This window comes from Canis lupus, chromosome 2 (genome assembly GCF_048164855.1).
Source record: "Canis lupus baileyi chromosome 2, mCanLup2.hap1, whole genome shotgun sequence".
NCBI lineage: Eukaryota > Metazoa > Chordata > Mammalia > Carnivora > Canidae > Canis > Canis lupus.
In genome coordinates, this window is record NC_132839.1 from 55,182,170 (window position 1) to 55,196,137 (window position 13,968).

The 13,968-nt window shown below is 39.3% G+C and overlaps 1 protein-coding gene and 1 non-coding gene across 2 annotated transcripts in view; both read right to left on the minus strand.

The window, feature by feature from the left end:
- IQGAP1 (IQ motif containing GTPase activating protein 1) overlaps window positions 1-13,968 on the minus strand; it is a 109,017-nt gene that overhangs the window by 32,011 nt on the left and 63,038 nt on the right. The window contains exon 15 of the mRNA XM_072800711.1: window positions 11,874-12,037. Within this exon, the coding sequence (XP_072656812.1) occupies window positions 11,874-12,037 (164 nt within the window). The remainder of the gene's footprint in view (window positions 1-11,873; window positions 12,038-13,968) is intronic.
- LOC140624075 (U6 spliceosomal RNA) lies at window positions 3,845-3,951 on the minus strand. Its single transcript, XR_012023614.1, has one exon. It is a non-coding gene; the product is annotated as a U6 spliceosomal RNA (small nuclear RNA).

Consider the following 13,968-nt stretch of genomic DNA (forward strand, 5'->3'; position numbering starts at 1 on the left):
TTGTTGGAAACTTAAAAACACATAATCCACACAAAAATATAATTAACGGTGATTAGTTTCCTCAGCATGGACAACAAAAGCCTCACAGGGCCATAGTGCAGTCTGACTTGAATATTGGAGACACACAAATGAAATAGAAGTGGTGCTTAGTTTCCCTCTTTCTAAATGTCTTTGACTTTTTTTTTGAGACAAAGTGCACGAGCTGGATGGTAGGGAGGTGCAAAGGGAGAGGGAACATCTTAGGCAGGCTCCTCACTCAGCATGGAGCCTGATACAGGGCTCAATCTCATGACCCTGAGATCATGACCTGATCCAAAATCGAGTCTGTGCTTAACTGACTGAACCACACAGGGGCCCCCAACGTTTTTTTGTTTTTGTTTTGTTTTATAAGTAGCTTATTGGCAATCATTTGCTCTGGGAGGCATTTTAAACAGAACTAGATTGGCAGAAATATCCTTCTCTAATATCTTCCAGTTTCCAAGACTACCTACCATTCTCTGATTTGGGTAAGTAGCTCAAGGGTTTGCCCTGGGTACTCACTGCTGCGCGGGTACAGGCAGCACAATCAATACTCCTAATCTCAGCATGAGAATCAGAAATGGAAACTTCTGATACCAACTTAGATTTCAATGGTCGTACTGAGGTTATAGAAGTTTCAACTATCGGGCAGCCTGGGTGGCTTAGGGGTTTAGCACCACCTTCAGCCCAGGGCATGATCCTGGAGACCCTAGATAGAGTCTCATGTCGGGCTCCCTGCATGGAGCCTGCTTCTCCCTCTGCCTGTGTCTCTGCCTCTGTGTGTGTGTGTCTCATGGATAAATAAAATCTTAAAAAAAAAAAAAAAAAGAAGAAGTTTCAACTATCTCCAACAGGGTCCTGTTTGCTAATATTTCCAAGTCTGTATAGAAAGCACTCATCCAGTAGATTAACACATCAGCCTTCTCCACAGGAAGGGAAGCACCTCAGGTTTGAAGTGACCAGGCTCAGAGTCATTTTGGAGATGATCCTGGCAGATCCAACAAAATTAACTGCTTCTCAGGCTTGAGCTAATAGCAAATGGGGTAAATGGCAGATCACAAGTCCATTTGGACTGCTTGGTGAAAATATAATCTGCCAAGGCACCAATGAGATAACTGTAGGCAGGAACCATAACTACGATGCCAGATGAAGCAGGGTCTGGGCTTCAAAGCAAAGTGGACCTTTCACTGCCCTCATGGGGCCCAACAGCCAAAGTCACTAAAGCTCAGAGAAGGCTTCACTATCTTCCCACATTATAGTGGAGGGAGACACAGTGTTTTACTCAGCAGGGCCAAACAGTCTCAAATTCCTGCAATTTATAAAGCAAATTGGTGACAGGATAAGGCCAACAGCAGGCAACAAACATTGAAAGCACTGATTTATTCCTTTCAAATGCAGAGGTTTAGAGAAAAAGATCATTTAAGGGGCAGCCCAGGTGGCTCAGCGGTTTAGTGCCACCTTCAACCCAGGGCCTAATCCTGGAGACCCCAGATGGAGTCCCATGTCGGGCTCCCTGCATGGAGCCTGCTTCTCCCTCTGTCTATGTCGCTGCCTTTCTCTCTCTCTCTCATGAATAAATAAATAAAATCTTTAAAAAGAAAAAAAAAAGAAAGAAGAAAGAAAGAGAGAGAGGGAAGGAAGGAAGGGAGGGAGGGAGGGAGGGAGGGAGGGAGGGAGGGAGGGAGGAAGGAAGGAAGGAAGGAAGGAAGGAAGGAAGGAAGGAAGGAAGGAAGGAAGATCATTTAAGTAAATTATGGTAAGTGCTGGGCTTAGAATCCTAAGAAGCACTGTCCCAATTTTAAGAAACTGACTGTTGGGAAAGAGGAGTACAGACAAATAGAATGCAAGAACAAATCACCTAAGAGCTGCAGAAGTTAGTATGTTCCTACCACTAGTCACTTTCTATTAATGAAAACAGAAAATGGCCACACACAACCCCCCTAAAATCACATGACTAAATACTGGAAATGCAATGCAATAGTTTCAATGTGACACAGTGCGATGAGTCAGCTACAGGTTTGTGATAACTTGAACTGAGAAATCATATGCTAGAGTGCTGGAGGAGGTGCAGTCTTCAACAGAAGGTAGCCTCAAAACCCTCTCAAATATAACAGAAATATTTCCACAGAACTACACTCTTATGGGTTCACTTTTAAGTTGACCACACATCAGATAACTCTGAGCAGAATCTGCCATACACAGAGCTGGGAGGTTTGGCACAATGCTCCTTGCATTCAGAGAAAGGCACAGCTTACCAAGAATTCTGACCATTCAGAGTTGTGCCTTCTCTGCCCCAGGCAAACTAAAGCAAAGCAATTAAAATAAAAACTTCCATGCATACACCTCTAAGAAACAGGTAACAGAGCTACAGTATGGAAGGCAAGAGAAAGAGAATAGATGGGTGTCTCAAGTGTGTCAGGGAAAAATGATATAGCAATACCTCTCACCAGGCAGGAGGAAAGACGACACAAATCACTTCATTCCAGTATAAGGAAAGAACAAGTTCTCTCAGCTCCAATCAGATCCAATAAGACGACAAAAGCCCCAGATCCTCCTGCACACTCTAAAGAGATCACCCAAGGTTAATACAAATCATTGAGCAGAGAGTTAAAACTCTGGGCTAGACATTGTGAAGAAATACTGAGATAAAAAAGATTTAAAGTGAAAATGCTATATAAAATACTCTGAACTACTGCCTCCTAACAACACTAAAGCTTAGCACACTGGCTCCATTTCAGAAGACATAAAGAGAGAGAAACCAGAAATAAGAATCCAAAAAAGTGGGCAATGACTACAGGTAAAAAAGGTAGAGAAGCCACAAAATACAGGGAAAAGAAAGGGAGAAGGGGCAAAAGAATGGCTATTATATACGTATGTGTATATGTGTAAAGGCCAAACTCGCACACCTCTAAAGGGTACTTCTTACTCCTTAAAACTTCCTTAGAAGTCTCTCCTGTTATATGTAGCATGATTTGCATGTGTGGTGATAAACAAAATCTATGTTGCAGAATATTGTGTATACATATATGTAATACATGTAATATTATATATCAAACATGCATACCATGCCATATACTATAAACTACAAACATATATAAACTATGTCAACATACTATATACATATGTAAACACACACATACATGAATCTGAATCTATATAACATATGCATCAACTATACAACATAAGCACTGAATAATCAGAATGGAGCAGAGTTCTATGGCTTGCTAGATTAGGTATATTAATCCTTTAGTTACTGCACAGTGAAAGTTCAGGGAAAGAGCAAAAATTGGGTGTGGTACACATGTGGCTGGGTTGGGACAGCAGCAGTGTACCAAACAAAAGTATTTCAATATTCCAATAACTGTTATAGTTGCACCAGTGCATATCAGCTTATTTTTAGCTACAAGCATACTAGTATAGTATGTCTGTGTATACGCATACTATAGGGTATGGGAGCAGAACAGAGATTCTGAACAGAGTCCATAATTACAATTATAAAATGGGTTCCTTGAGAATCCCTGATATCCATGTCTTGGCATTCAGCTATTACTACCCAATGAGTAGTAATCTACTTTTAGCAAGAATTCCAAAAACACTAAACTTAAATGAAGAGAGAAGTGACTATCAATGAAAGTAGAGTAAGGACCTCTGAAAATCCTCTCCTACCTAAAAGCAACCAAACCCTAGCAAAAATCATCAACTTTTCCAAAACTACAGCAATTAACCGAAGGCTTGCAGCAAGAAGAAAGTTTATCCAAGAAAAGCTGTTGAATCGCAGTAACAACTGTGAGCTTTGTGGCACTTTATTTATTTTTTTTCTTTTTTAAAAAATATGGAACGCTTCACGAATTTGCGTGTCATCCTTGCGCAGGGGCCACGCGAATCTTCTCTGTATCATTCCAATTTTAGTATATGTGCTGCCGAAGCGAGCACTTTGTGGCACTTTAAATGGCCCCACTCCTATGTCTCCCCTCACCACCCACAACCACACCCACCCACCCCCCCTATCCTCACACATGCTTCTCCTTCAGAGCCCCATCTATTCCCAGAGAACTATCATGAGCTGACTTATTAGGTAGATCCCTAGAAGGCCACAGCACGGCCTCTGAAGGCTATCTTCAGAGCTGACTTAGAACTTGCCCAGTGTGGGGGGGGCAGGGGAAAAAAAAAAAAAAAAAGAACTTGCCCAGTGCAAATAGCCTTTTCTCCAGGGCAATTTACCAAAAACAATAGGAGGCACTTGTTTAATACCACAGATGTCTATAGTAGCAGATAAAAAATTAAGCAAATAATAGGTCAACTAAAAAGCTTAAAAAGAAAAAGTTTAAGAATGAGCTGTCCATGGAGAGCTTCAAAAGCCTCTGACATATTCCTGAGATGGGAATCCAGGAGGCCATAATCCACATGTGCACTGTGCACATGCTCAAAAAAGATCTGGCAAGACTGTAAGGGCTCACCTCTGGCTGACCTTGAGATTCTGGGCAAACATGAAACGAGGGCTAAGGCAAAACTGTAAACTGCCTGGCTGAGTGTTAACGGTGTGTCCCAACATGCACACTGCCACTCAGCAAAGGCCGGAGCTTTACTGCTTCTAAGCACTTAAAAATACTCGGCCTTGAGATGCCTGGGGGGCTCAGCTGGTTAAATGTCCAACTCTTTGTTTCTGCCCAGCTCATGATCTTGGGGTCATGGGATTAAGCCCTGTGCCGGGGTCCACACTCAGCCCAGAGTTTGCTTGTCCTCCCTCTCCGCTCCCACTCTCTAATTATTAATAAATAAAATCTTATAAAGAATAAATAGGGATGCCCAGGTGGTTCAGCGGTTGAGCATCTGCCTTCAGCCCTGGGCGTGATCCTGGGGTCCTGCGATCAAATCCCACATCGGGCTCCCTACATGGAGCCTGCTTCTCCCTCTGCCTTCCCCGCCCTTCTCTGTGTCTCTCATGAATAAATGAATAAAATATTAAAAATAAATAAATAAATAAATAAATAAATAAATAAATAAATAAAAATAAAAATAAAAATACTCTGCCTGACCATTAACTGACCTCTAGCTAATCAAGCAGAGGCTTTAGTGGCCACACAGGACCTAACAGAACTGAAAGTCACAAACAACAGTAACAAAGATAACCCTGAAAAGGGGGTAGACTCTGGCTTCCAGAGTTGCCCTATTATTAAAATGTCTACTTTTCAACAACAAATTATAAGACATGTGAAGAAATAAGAAAAAATGATTTGACCAAGTACACATCCATTCATGATAAAAACCCTCAACAATATAGGTTTAGAGGAAATACACCTCAATATAATAAAGGCCATATGTAAGACACCCTCAGCTAATATAATGCTCAATGGTGAAAAACTGAGAACTTTTCTCCTAAGGTCAGGAACAAGACAAAGAATGTCCACTCTCACCACTGTTATTCAATATAGTACTAGAAGTCCTAACCACAGCAACCAGACAAGAAATAAAAAGGCATGCAAATTGGTAAGGAAGAAGTAAAACTTTCATTATTGCAGATGACATGATATCATATACAGAAAACCATAAAGATTCCACCAAAATACTATTAGAACTGATAAATGAATTCAGCAATGTTGTAGAATACAAGATCAACATACAGAAATTTGTTGTATTTCTATAGTTAATAATGAAGCAGTAGAAAGAGAACTCAAGAAAACAATCCTATTTACAATTGCCCCCCAAATAATAAAAACCACAGGAATAAACTTAACCAAGGAGGTAAAAGACCTGAATTCTGAAAACTAAAAAACACTGATGAAAGAAATTGAAGATGACACAAACAAATGGAAAGACATTCCATGCTCATGGATTAGGAGAAAGAAATACTGTTAAAATATCCACACTACCCAAAGCAACCTATAGATTTAATGCAATCTCCATCAAAATGCCAAAAGCATTTTTTCACAAAACTAATACAATCCTAAAATCTGTATGGAACCACAAAACCTAGAATAGCCAAAGCAATCTTGAAAAAGAAAAACAAAACTAAAGATATCACAACCCCAGACTTCAAGTTATACTACAAAGCTACTGAAATCAAAAGAGCATGGTACTGGCACAGAAACAGACACATAGATCAATGGAACAAAACGGCCCAGAAATAAACTGGTGATTACACAATCTTCAACAAGAGAGAGAAGAATATGCAATGGAAAAAGTCTCTTCAACAAATGGTGTTGGGAAAATTGGTCAGCTACATGCAAAAGAATGAAACTGGACAGCTTTCTTACACCATGCACAAAAATAAACTCAAAATGGATTACAGACCTAAACGTGAGGCCTAAAAACGCAAAATCTTAAAAGAGAGCCCAGGTAGTAATTTCTCTGATATTGATCATAGCAACATTTTTCTAGATATGTCTCCTGAGGCAAGGGAAACCAAAGTAAAAATAAACTATAAGGACTACATAAAAATAAAAAGCATCAGCAAAGCAAAGGAAACAATCAACAAAACTAAAAGACATCCTACTGAATAGGAGAAAATATTTGCAGATGACATTTCTGATAAGGGATTAGTAACCAAAATATATCAAGAACTTGTACATTTCAATACCCAAAAACCAAATAATCCAATTAAAAATGGGCAGAAAACATGAAGAGACATTTCTCCAAAAACATGCAGATGGCTAACAGACACAAGAAAAGATGACAACATCACTAACCATCAGGGAAATGCAAATCAAAACCACAATGAGATATCAACTCTCACCTGTCCAAATGGCTAAAAATCAAAACCACAAGAAACAAGTGTTGGCAAGGATGTGAAGAAAAAGGAACCCTGATGCACTGTTGATGGGAATGCAAACTGGTACAGCTACTGCAGAACACTGTATATAGGTCCCTCAAAATATTAAAAATAACTCCTTTTCTTCCCCCATCATGGTATGTGCAGTTGACCATTCCTCGCCATGTCTTCCCACAAGAGTTTCAGGATCAAGCGACTCCTGGCCAAGCAGCAAAAGAATTGTTACATTACCCAGTGGATATGCATGAAAATTGGTAATAAAAGCAGGCACAACTCCAAGAGACTGGAAAAGAACCACGCTGGGTCTATAAGGGATCGCACATGAGATGGCACACATATTTATGCTGCCTGAAGGTCACATGTTTGTATCCTATCACTCTGTGACCATCACTACTACCTGAACAATAGACGTGTTTTATTGGGAAAATGGTTCCTGTTACTATGCTTCTGCATGAGTAGGTTGATTCAGTAACAAATATGTGAGATCATTTGTTTGAAGGGGGAAAATTTTATTTTATTATTATTTTTTAAAGATTTATTTAATTTATTTATGATAGACATAGAGAGAGCGAGAGAGAGAGAGAGAGAGAGAGAGAGAGGCAGAGACACAGGAGGAGGGAGAAGCAAGTTCCATGCCGGGAGCCCGACACAGGACTCGATCCCAGGACTCCAGGATCACGCCCTGGGCCAAAGGGCAGGTGCTAAACCGCTGAGCCACCCAGGGATCCCCTGAAGGAGGAAAATTTTAAAATAGAACTACCATATGATCCAGTAATTTCATATTAGGAATATACCCAAAGAATACAAAATACTAATTTGAAAAGATATATGCACCTTTATGTTTATTGCAGCATTATTTATAATAGCCAAATTATGGAAGCAGCCCAAGTGTCCATTAACAGATGAATGGATAAGGAAGATATGGTGTATATATACATAATGAAATACTATTCAGCCATATAAAAGAATGAAATCTTGCCATTTGCAACAATATGGATGAAGCTAGAGAGCATAATGCTAAGCAAAATAAGCTAGTCAGAGACATATATCATATGATTTCACTCATATGTCGAATTTAAGAAACAAAGCAAATGAGTAAAGGGAAAAAGAGACACAAACCAAAAAACACACTCTTAATTATGGAGAACAAACTGATGGTTACTAGAAGGGAGGTGACTATGGGATGGGGAAAATAGGTAACGGGAATTAAAGATCACTTATCATGATGAGGACTAATGTACAAAATTGTTGAATCGCTACCTTGTACACCTGAAACTAATGTAGCACTCTGTTAAATTATACTGGAATTAAAATTTTTAAAGGAATAAAAAAGAAAAAAAGAAAATTCTATAAAACTATCAAAATAGGAAAAAAAAAGGAAACAAGAAAGCATGATTCAAATAGGAAAAAAAGGAAACAAAGACAAAATAGCTATTTTAAATATGTTCAAAGAATTCAAGAAAACTATGTCTGAAGAACTTAAAGTATAAGGAGGATACTTGACCTGAGAATATCAAGAGACAAATTATTTTTTTTAAAAAGAGCCAAATGAAATTCTGGACTTGAAAAGTATAATAACTGAAATGAAAAATTCACTAGAGGGACACAGCAGATTTAAGCATGCAAAAGAAAAGAACCAGCAAACTTGAAGATAGTTCAATTTAAATTATACAGTCTGAGGCACAATATCCAGTATGAAGGGGATCCCTGGGTGGTTCAGCGGTTTAGCGCCTGCCCTCAGCCCAGGGCATGGTCCTGAAGTCCTGGGATCGAGTCCCACATCGGGCTCCCTGCATGGAGCCTGGTTCACCCTCTGCCTAGGTCTCTGCCTCTCTCTCTCTCTCTCTCTCTCTGTGTCTCTCATGAATAAATAAATAAAATCTTAAAAAAAAAAAATCCAGTATGAAGAAAGAATGAGGAAAAATGAACCAAGCCTCAGAAACCTGTGGGCACCATTAATAATACCAAAATAGGCATAATGGAATTCCCAGAAGGCAACAAGAAAGGAAGGAGGAATAAAGAATACTTGAAGAAAATCTGAATAAACTTATAACAAATAAAGACATGGAATTAATAATCAAACATGCATTCTGCAAAAAACAAAAGAAAACCCAAAAAACAGGACCATATGGCTTCACTGGTGACTTCTAGCAAATGTTTAAAGACGAATCGACATGAGTCCTTTAGAAACTCTTCTTAAACCTAGAAGAGGAAGTAACACTTCCCGGTTCAATCTGTGAGACCAGTATTACCCTGATACCAAAACTAGACACAAAGATATCACAAGAAAACTACAGACCAAACTTAAATTAAGATCTTTCACTTGTTAAATTTAGAACTCCGATGATTATTTTTAAAACCACTCCCAAAATGGCTCAGAGAAACTAGGCTGAGGCCTAAAAAAGCCAATTCTACCAAATATGCAGTCTAAGCTGACGAGCCTGGCAATATTAAGCACATTTTCCTCTAACTCCCCCCTTTCTCCTCCTTTGATGAACTCTGAAAGTTATTCCCCAGCAAAAGGAAATGCTTCAAACTCTAGTCACATCCTCTAAAACTTTAACTGCCATGACCCAAACAAAAGGAGCAGTCAGGCTTACAGCATGAGTGAGAACAGGTATAAGTTATATCCTCCAACGACTTCCCTTTTTTAGAGTTTTCCTTTTTTAGGGAACCAGACCTAGCTTATTCTCCCAAACCCCACTCCCCTCTCAGTCAGATATAAGATTCTTTCTGGACTTATATGGTAGCAAAAACAAATGCCAACACAACTGGCTTTTCAAAAACCACTGCAGCCAGGCCCCAGGCTAGAGATTCTGAATCAGCAGGAATACAGTTAAAGCTTAGGAATCTGTATTTTAAAAATAACTTTTCAAATGTTGTAAAAAATCGGCCAACTTTGGGAAGCTCTTGATGCAAATGATCCAAAATTAATATCAAAGACAAAGAATTCCATTTACAACTTCCATACAGCCAACTGCTTCTCACCCAATTAAATGAAATCAGTTATCGCCTGTTCTCAGTTTCCTAACTACACAAAAGGAGTTGTGTATCAGATCCCTGACATTCAGCACAATCATGTGCCTCTTAAATGAAACCTGGTACTTGTTATATTTATATGATTAGGACATGGTAATGCCAACTACTTTCCTGACAATGGAATCAAAGGGAACTTATCAATATTATAGTATTACCCACAACTCTTCTATCCCAACCCAAACTTAAAGAGCCTGCAAAGGTGTGAGTGTACAAAAGCTCCAATAACACAAAAAACCGGGTGTTTTTCTACCACCTATGGCTTCCCAGAAAGAATCTGATCCCCTAAGTTAAGAACTTCTTTTAGGGGGCATTTGGTTGGCCCTGTCAGTAGAGTGACTCTTAATCTCAGGGTTGTGAGCTAAAGCCCCACAATGGATGTAGAGATTACTTAAAAATAAAATTTAAAAAAAATTTTTTCTTTTAGTTCTTCTGCTTGCTACCAGAACCTTACTGTAGGGACCCTCTAAGTGAGAAAAGGTATTGTCCTTCCAACAACTAATTGGTATTAGTTAGGAAGAACCTAAAAGAAGATCAGTCACAATTAGAAAAGCAGAATTAATTATGCCTTAATCATGTAAACTAATATCTGAGGGCCTACTACAAAAAAGCAACTTCCTACTCAGCAATATGGAAAAAAAAAAAGAAGGTATAAATCTTGTCCATTTCCTCAACAAACTAGCTGAGAGGTAAACTTTTTAAAAGATATGTTTGTGTTACAATCACCTACAAAAATTTCTATGTTCTTGGGACGCCTGGGTGGCTCAGCAGTTGAGCGTCTGCCTTCAGCTCAGGGCGTGATCCAGGATCGAGTCCCACATCAGGATCCCTGCAAGGAGCCTGCTTCTCCCTCTGCCTATGTCTCTGCCTCTCTCTCTCTCTGTCTCTCATGAATAAATATATAAAATCTTAAAAAAATAAATAAATAAAAATAAAAAAGGCATTATCTACTAAAGCTTAACACATGTGCTTCCCTATGACCCATAAATTCTACTTCTAAATGTACACCCAGTAGAAATGATATATTTGCCAAGAGACGTATACTAAAATATTCATAGAAGTACAACTTGCAATAGCCAAAAAGTAGGAAACAAACCAAACTTTACCACAGACAGAATATATAACCACAGAGTAGAATAGTATACAACAAGAAAGAATAAATATTGCTTCTTGCAATCACACAAATGAATTTTACTAACATTATATTGGGCAAAAGAAGCCAGATACAAGAATACATACTGTATGTATTTATATACAGTTCAAATACAATTCAAAAACAGGCCAAAAAAAAAAAAAATTCAACCGTGGTGTTAAAAATCAGAATAGTGATTACCAGCAGGTGAGGGAGTAAGGATGGATGAGGGCAGAAGGGATGGGGCAGTTAAGCTTTTCATAATCTGAGCACTGGGACACCTGGATGGCTCAGTGGTTGAACATCTGCCTTTGGTTCAGGGCGTAACCCCAGAGTCCCAAGATCAAGTCTCCCATCGGGCTTCCTGCATGGAGCCTGCTTTGCCCTCTGCCTATGTCTCTGCCTCTCTCTCTCTGTGTGTCTCTCATGAATAAATAAATAAAATCTTTAAAAAAAAAATAATCTGAGCACCAATTACACAGGTATATTTATACAACTGTATACTTACATGACATTCATTCTTTGGACCTTATACTTCAACACAATTTTATTTAAAGAGACACAAGAAAGGGACACCTGGGTGACTCAGTTTAGTGTATGACTCTTGATTTTGGCTCAGGTCATCTCAGGATTATGAGATCGAGCCCCTAGTGGGGCTCCATGCTGGGTGTTAAACCAGCTTAAAATTCTCTCTCTCCCTCTGCCCCTCACCCCTCCTCCCTCTCTTAAAAAAAAAGAGATTTGTCTGTAATAATAACAACAGAAAACCACAAAACAACCCCAAATGTGTACTGTGACATCTCATATCCCTCCAAGGCTGTGAATTCAAAGGTGCCTAGAAAACATCCCTACCTCTATCTTAGTTTTAGGAGGGATGAAGTTCTTTGCACAGAAAGGAACAATTTCACTGCCACTCACCTGGGCTTTCTCTCTCTTTGCTCTGATCAGTGTGTCTTGGTAATGCTGGGCCACTTCTGTAAGGACTCCCTCAAGTTTGGCTGCAGGAATCTGCAGAGCCTGTAGAGTCTTTTGGGCATCACCTTCATCCAGGGCTTCATTAATTAAACCAATGGCTAAAATCCCTAAATATGAAGGGACAAAAGGTTACTTTTTAAATTAGGAAATTATATAAATAAATCTTTAAACATGCTAAGGAATCATAAATCCACCCAAGCATTACCATGATTCAAATTATAATTTGCCACCTATAATATTAAGCAGCGTTTAAATTTTTTTTTAACTTTAGTGTTTGTTTCATTTAAAATAAACACCCTAGTATACATATTTCCATTGAAACCTCAAGTATTTGGTTTTATTTTTAATTGTCCTAATGGAAAAATAAAGAGAATTTTGATGAAACTGGCTTTAATAGTACAGCTTTCAAGTACATCACAATGTGTAATCAAAACCACTTTTTAGGGATCCCTGGGTGGCGCAGCGGTTTGGCGCCTGCCTTTGGCCCAGGGCGCGATCCTAGAGACCCGGGATCGAATCCCACATCGGGCTCCCGGTGCATGGAGCCTGCTTCTCCCTCTGCCTGTGTCTCTGCCTCTCTCTCTCTCTCTCTCTGTGATTATCATAAATAAATAAAATCTTTAAATAAAAAAAAACTCTTTTTATTCACAAAAAAGAGTTTAAGGGATCATAAAAAGTCACCTGATTAAACATTTTTTTTTAATTTTTTTTTTTTTTTTTTTTTTTTAATTTATGATAGTCACAGAGAGAGAGAGAGGCAGAGACACAGGCAGAGGGAGAAGCAGGCTCCATGCACCGGGAGCCCGATGTGGGATTCGATCCCGGGTCTCCAGGATCGCGCCCTGGGCCAAAGGCAGGCGCCAAACCGCTGCGCCACCCAGGGATCCCTGATTAAACATTTTTATATAAGAAAAGATTAGGCTTAGAAATTTCTTCTTCGAGATCCCACTTCAAACAACTGGACAACAGCAGATCCAACCCCAGGGCTCCCCACCCTGAGGCAAGGCTCTTCTTGCTAAATCAATGGATATTTCTCACAGGAAATACAAACTAAAACTAGAAATGTCACTCCCCAAGTATCCCAGGCAGCTGTGCTATTTTTGTAAAGACTGTGGTATAATAAAGATGTGGCTAACTTTTGACCCCAGTTCTTGGGAAGGAGCCTCTAACCCCCATTAGAATTTCCTAAATAATTTGATTATCTGTTTATTATCTGATTATTCAGGCATGGCTTCTAGGACCACACCTGAATATATGCCACCCAGATGGGCCCCTGGGTAGTCTCAGGATGGGGTCTGATCATGCTGGAAAGACCAAGCATATGATCAGAATTCTGGGGGTTTGAGCAACATGATATTGTGATATCAGCCAACCCTACCTATCTCCAGGGAGAAGAGGTAGATAGGAAACGGAGTTCAATTACATGGCCAACAATCAATTCCTCACAGGTAATGAAGCCTCTTTAAAATCTCTGGTGACCCAAATCTCAGGAGAGCTGGTTGGGGTACACATCCTGAGGACACATAAGCTTGGTCTTTGGGACCTCACTATATTTGGGATCACCCTCTAGGTCTTCTCTTTTGGCCAGTCCTGATTTGTATCCTTTCTAATAAAACTATATTCTTCATAAATATAGCATTTCCTGAGTTCTTTAAGTCACTCTAGCAAATTATTGAATCTGAGGGGAGTGTTGAAGGAAATTCTGAATTTATAGCCAATTGTTCAGAAGTGTAGTGACCTGGGAACTCCTTAAAGCTTGTGGTTAGTGTCTCCAATGAGAGGAGTCTTATGGGAGGAGTCTTATGGAAGACTGAGCACTATACCCATGCAAGATGACCTAAATCCAGGTGGTGTTATAACTACTTGTTATAAAACATTTAAAAATAACAGATCGTGTTCAAGTTATCTCCTGAAAATGTTAGTCCTTATTACATACATATCTAATTGTAGCAGTTGCCTGATGTTTCAAAAACAATATCCAACCTCAGCTTTTTGTGACACACACACACACACACACACACACACACAAATTTTCAAG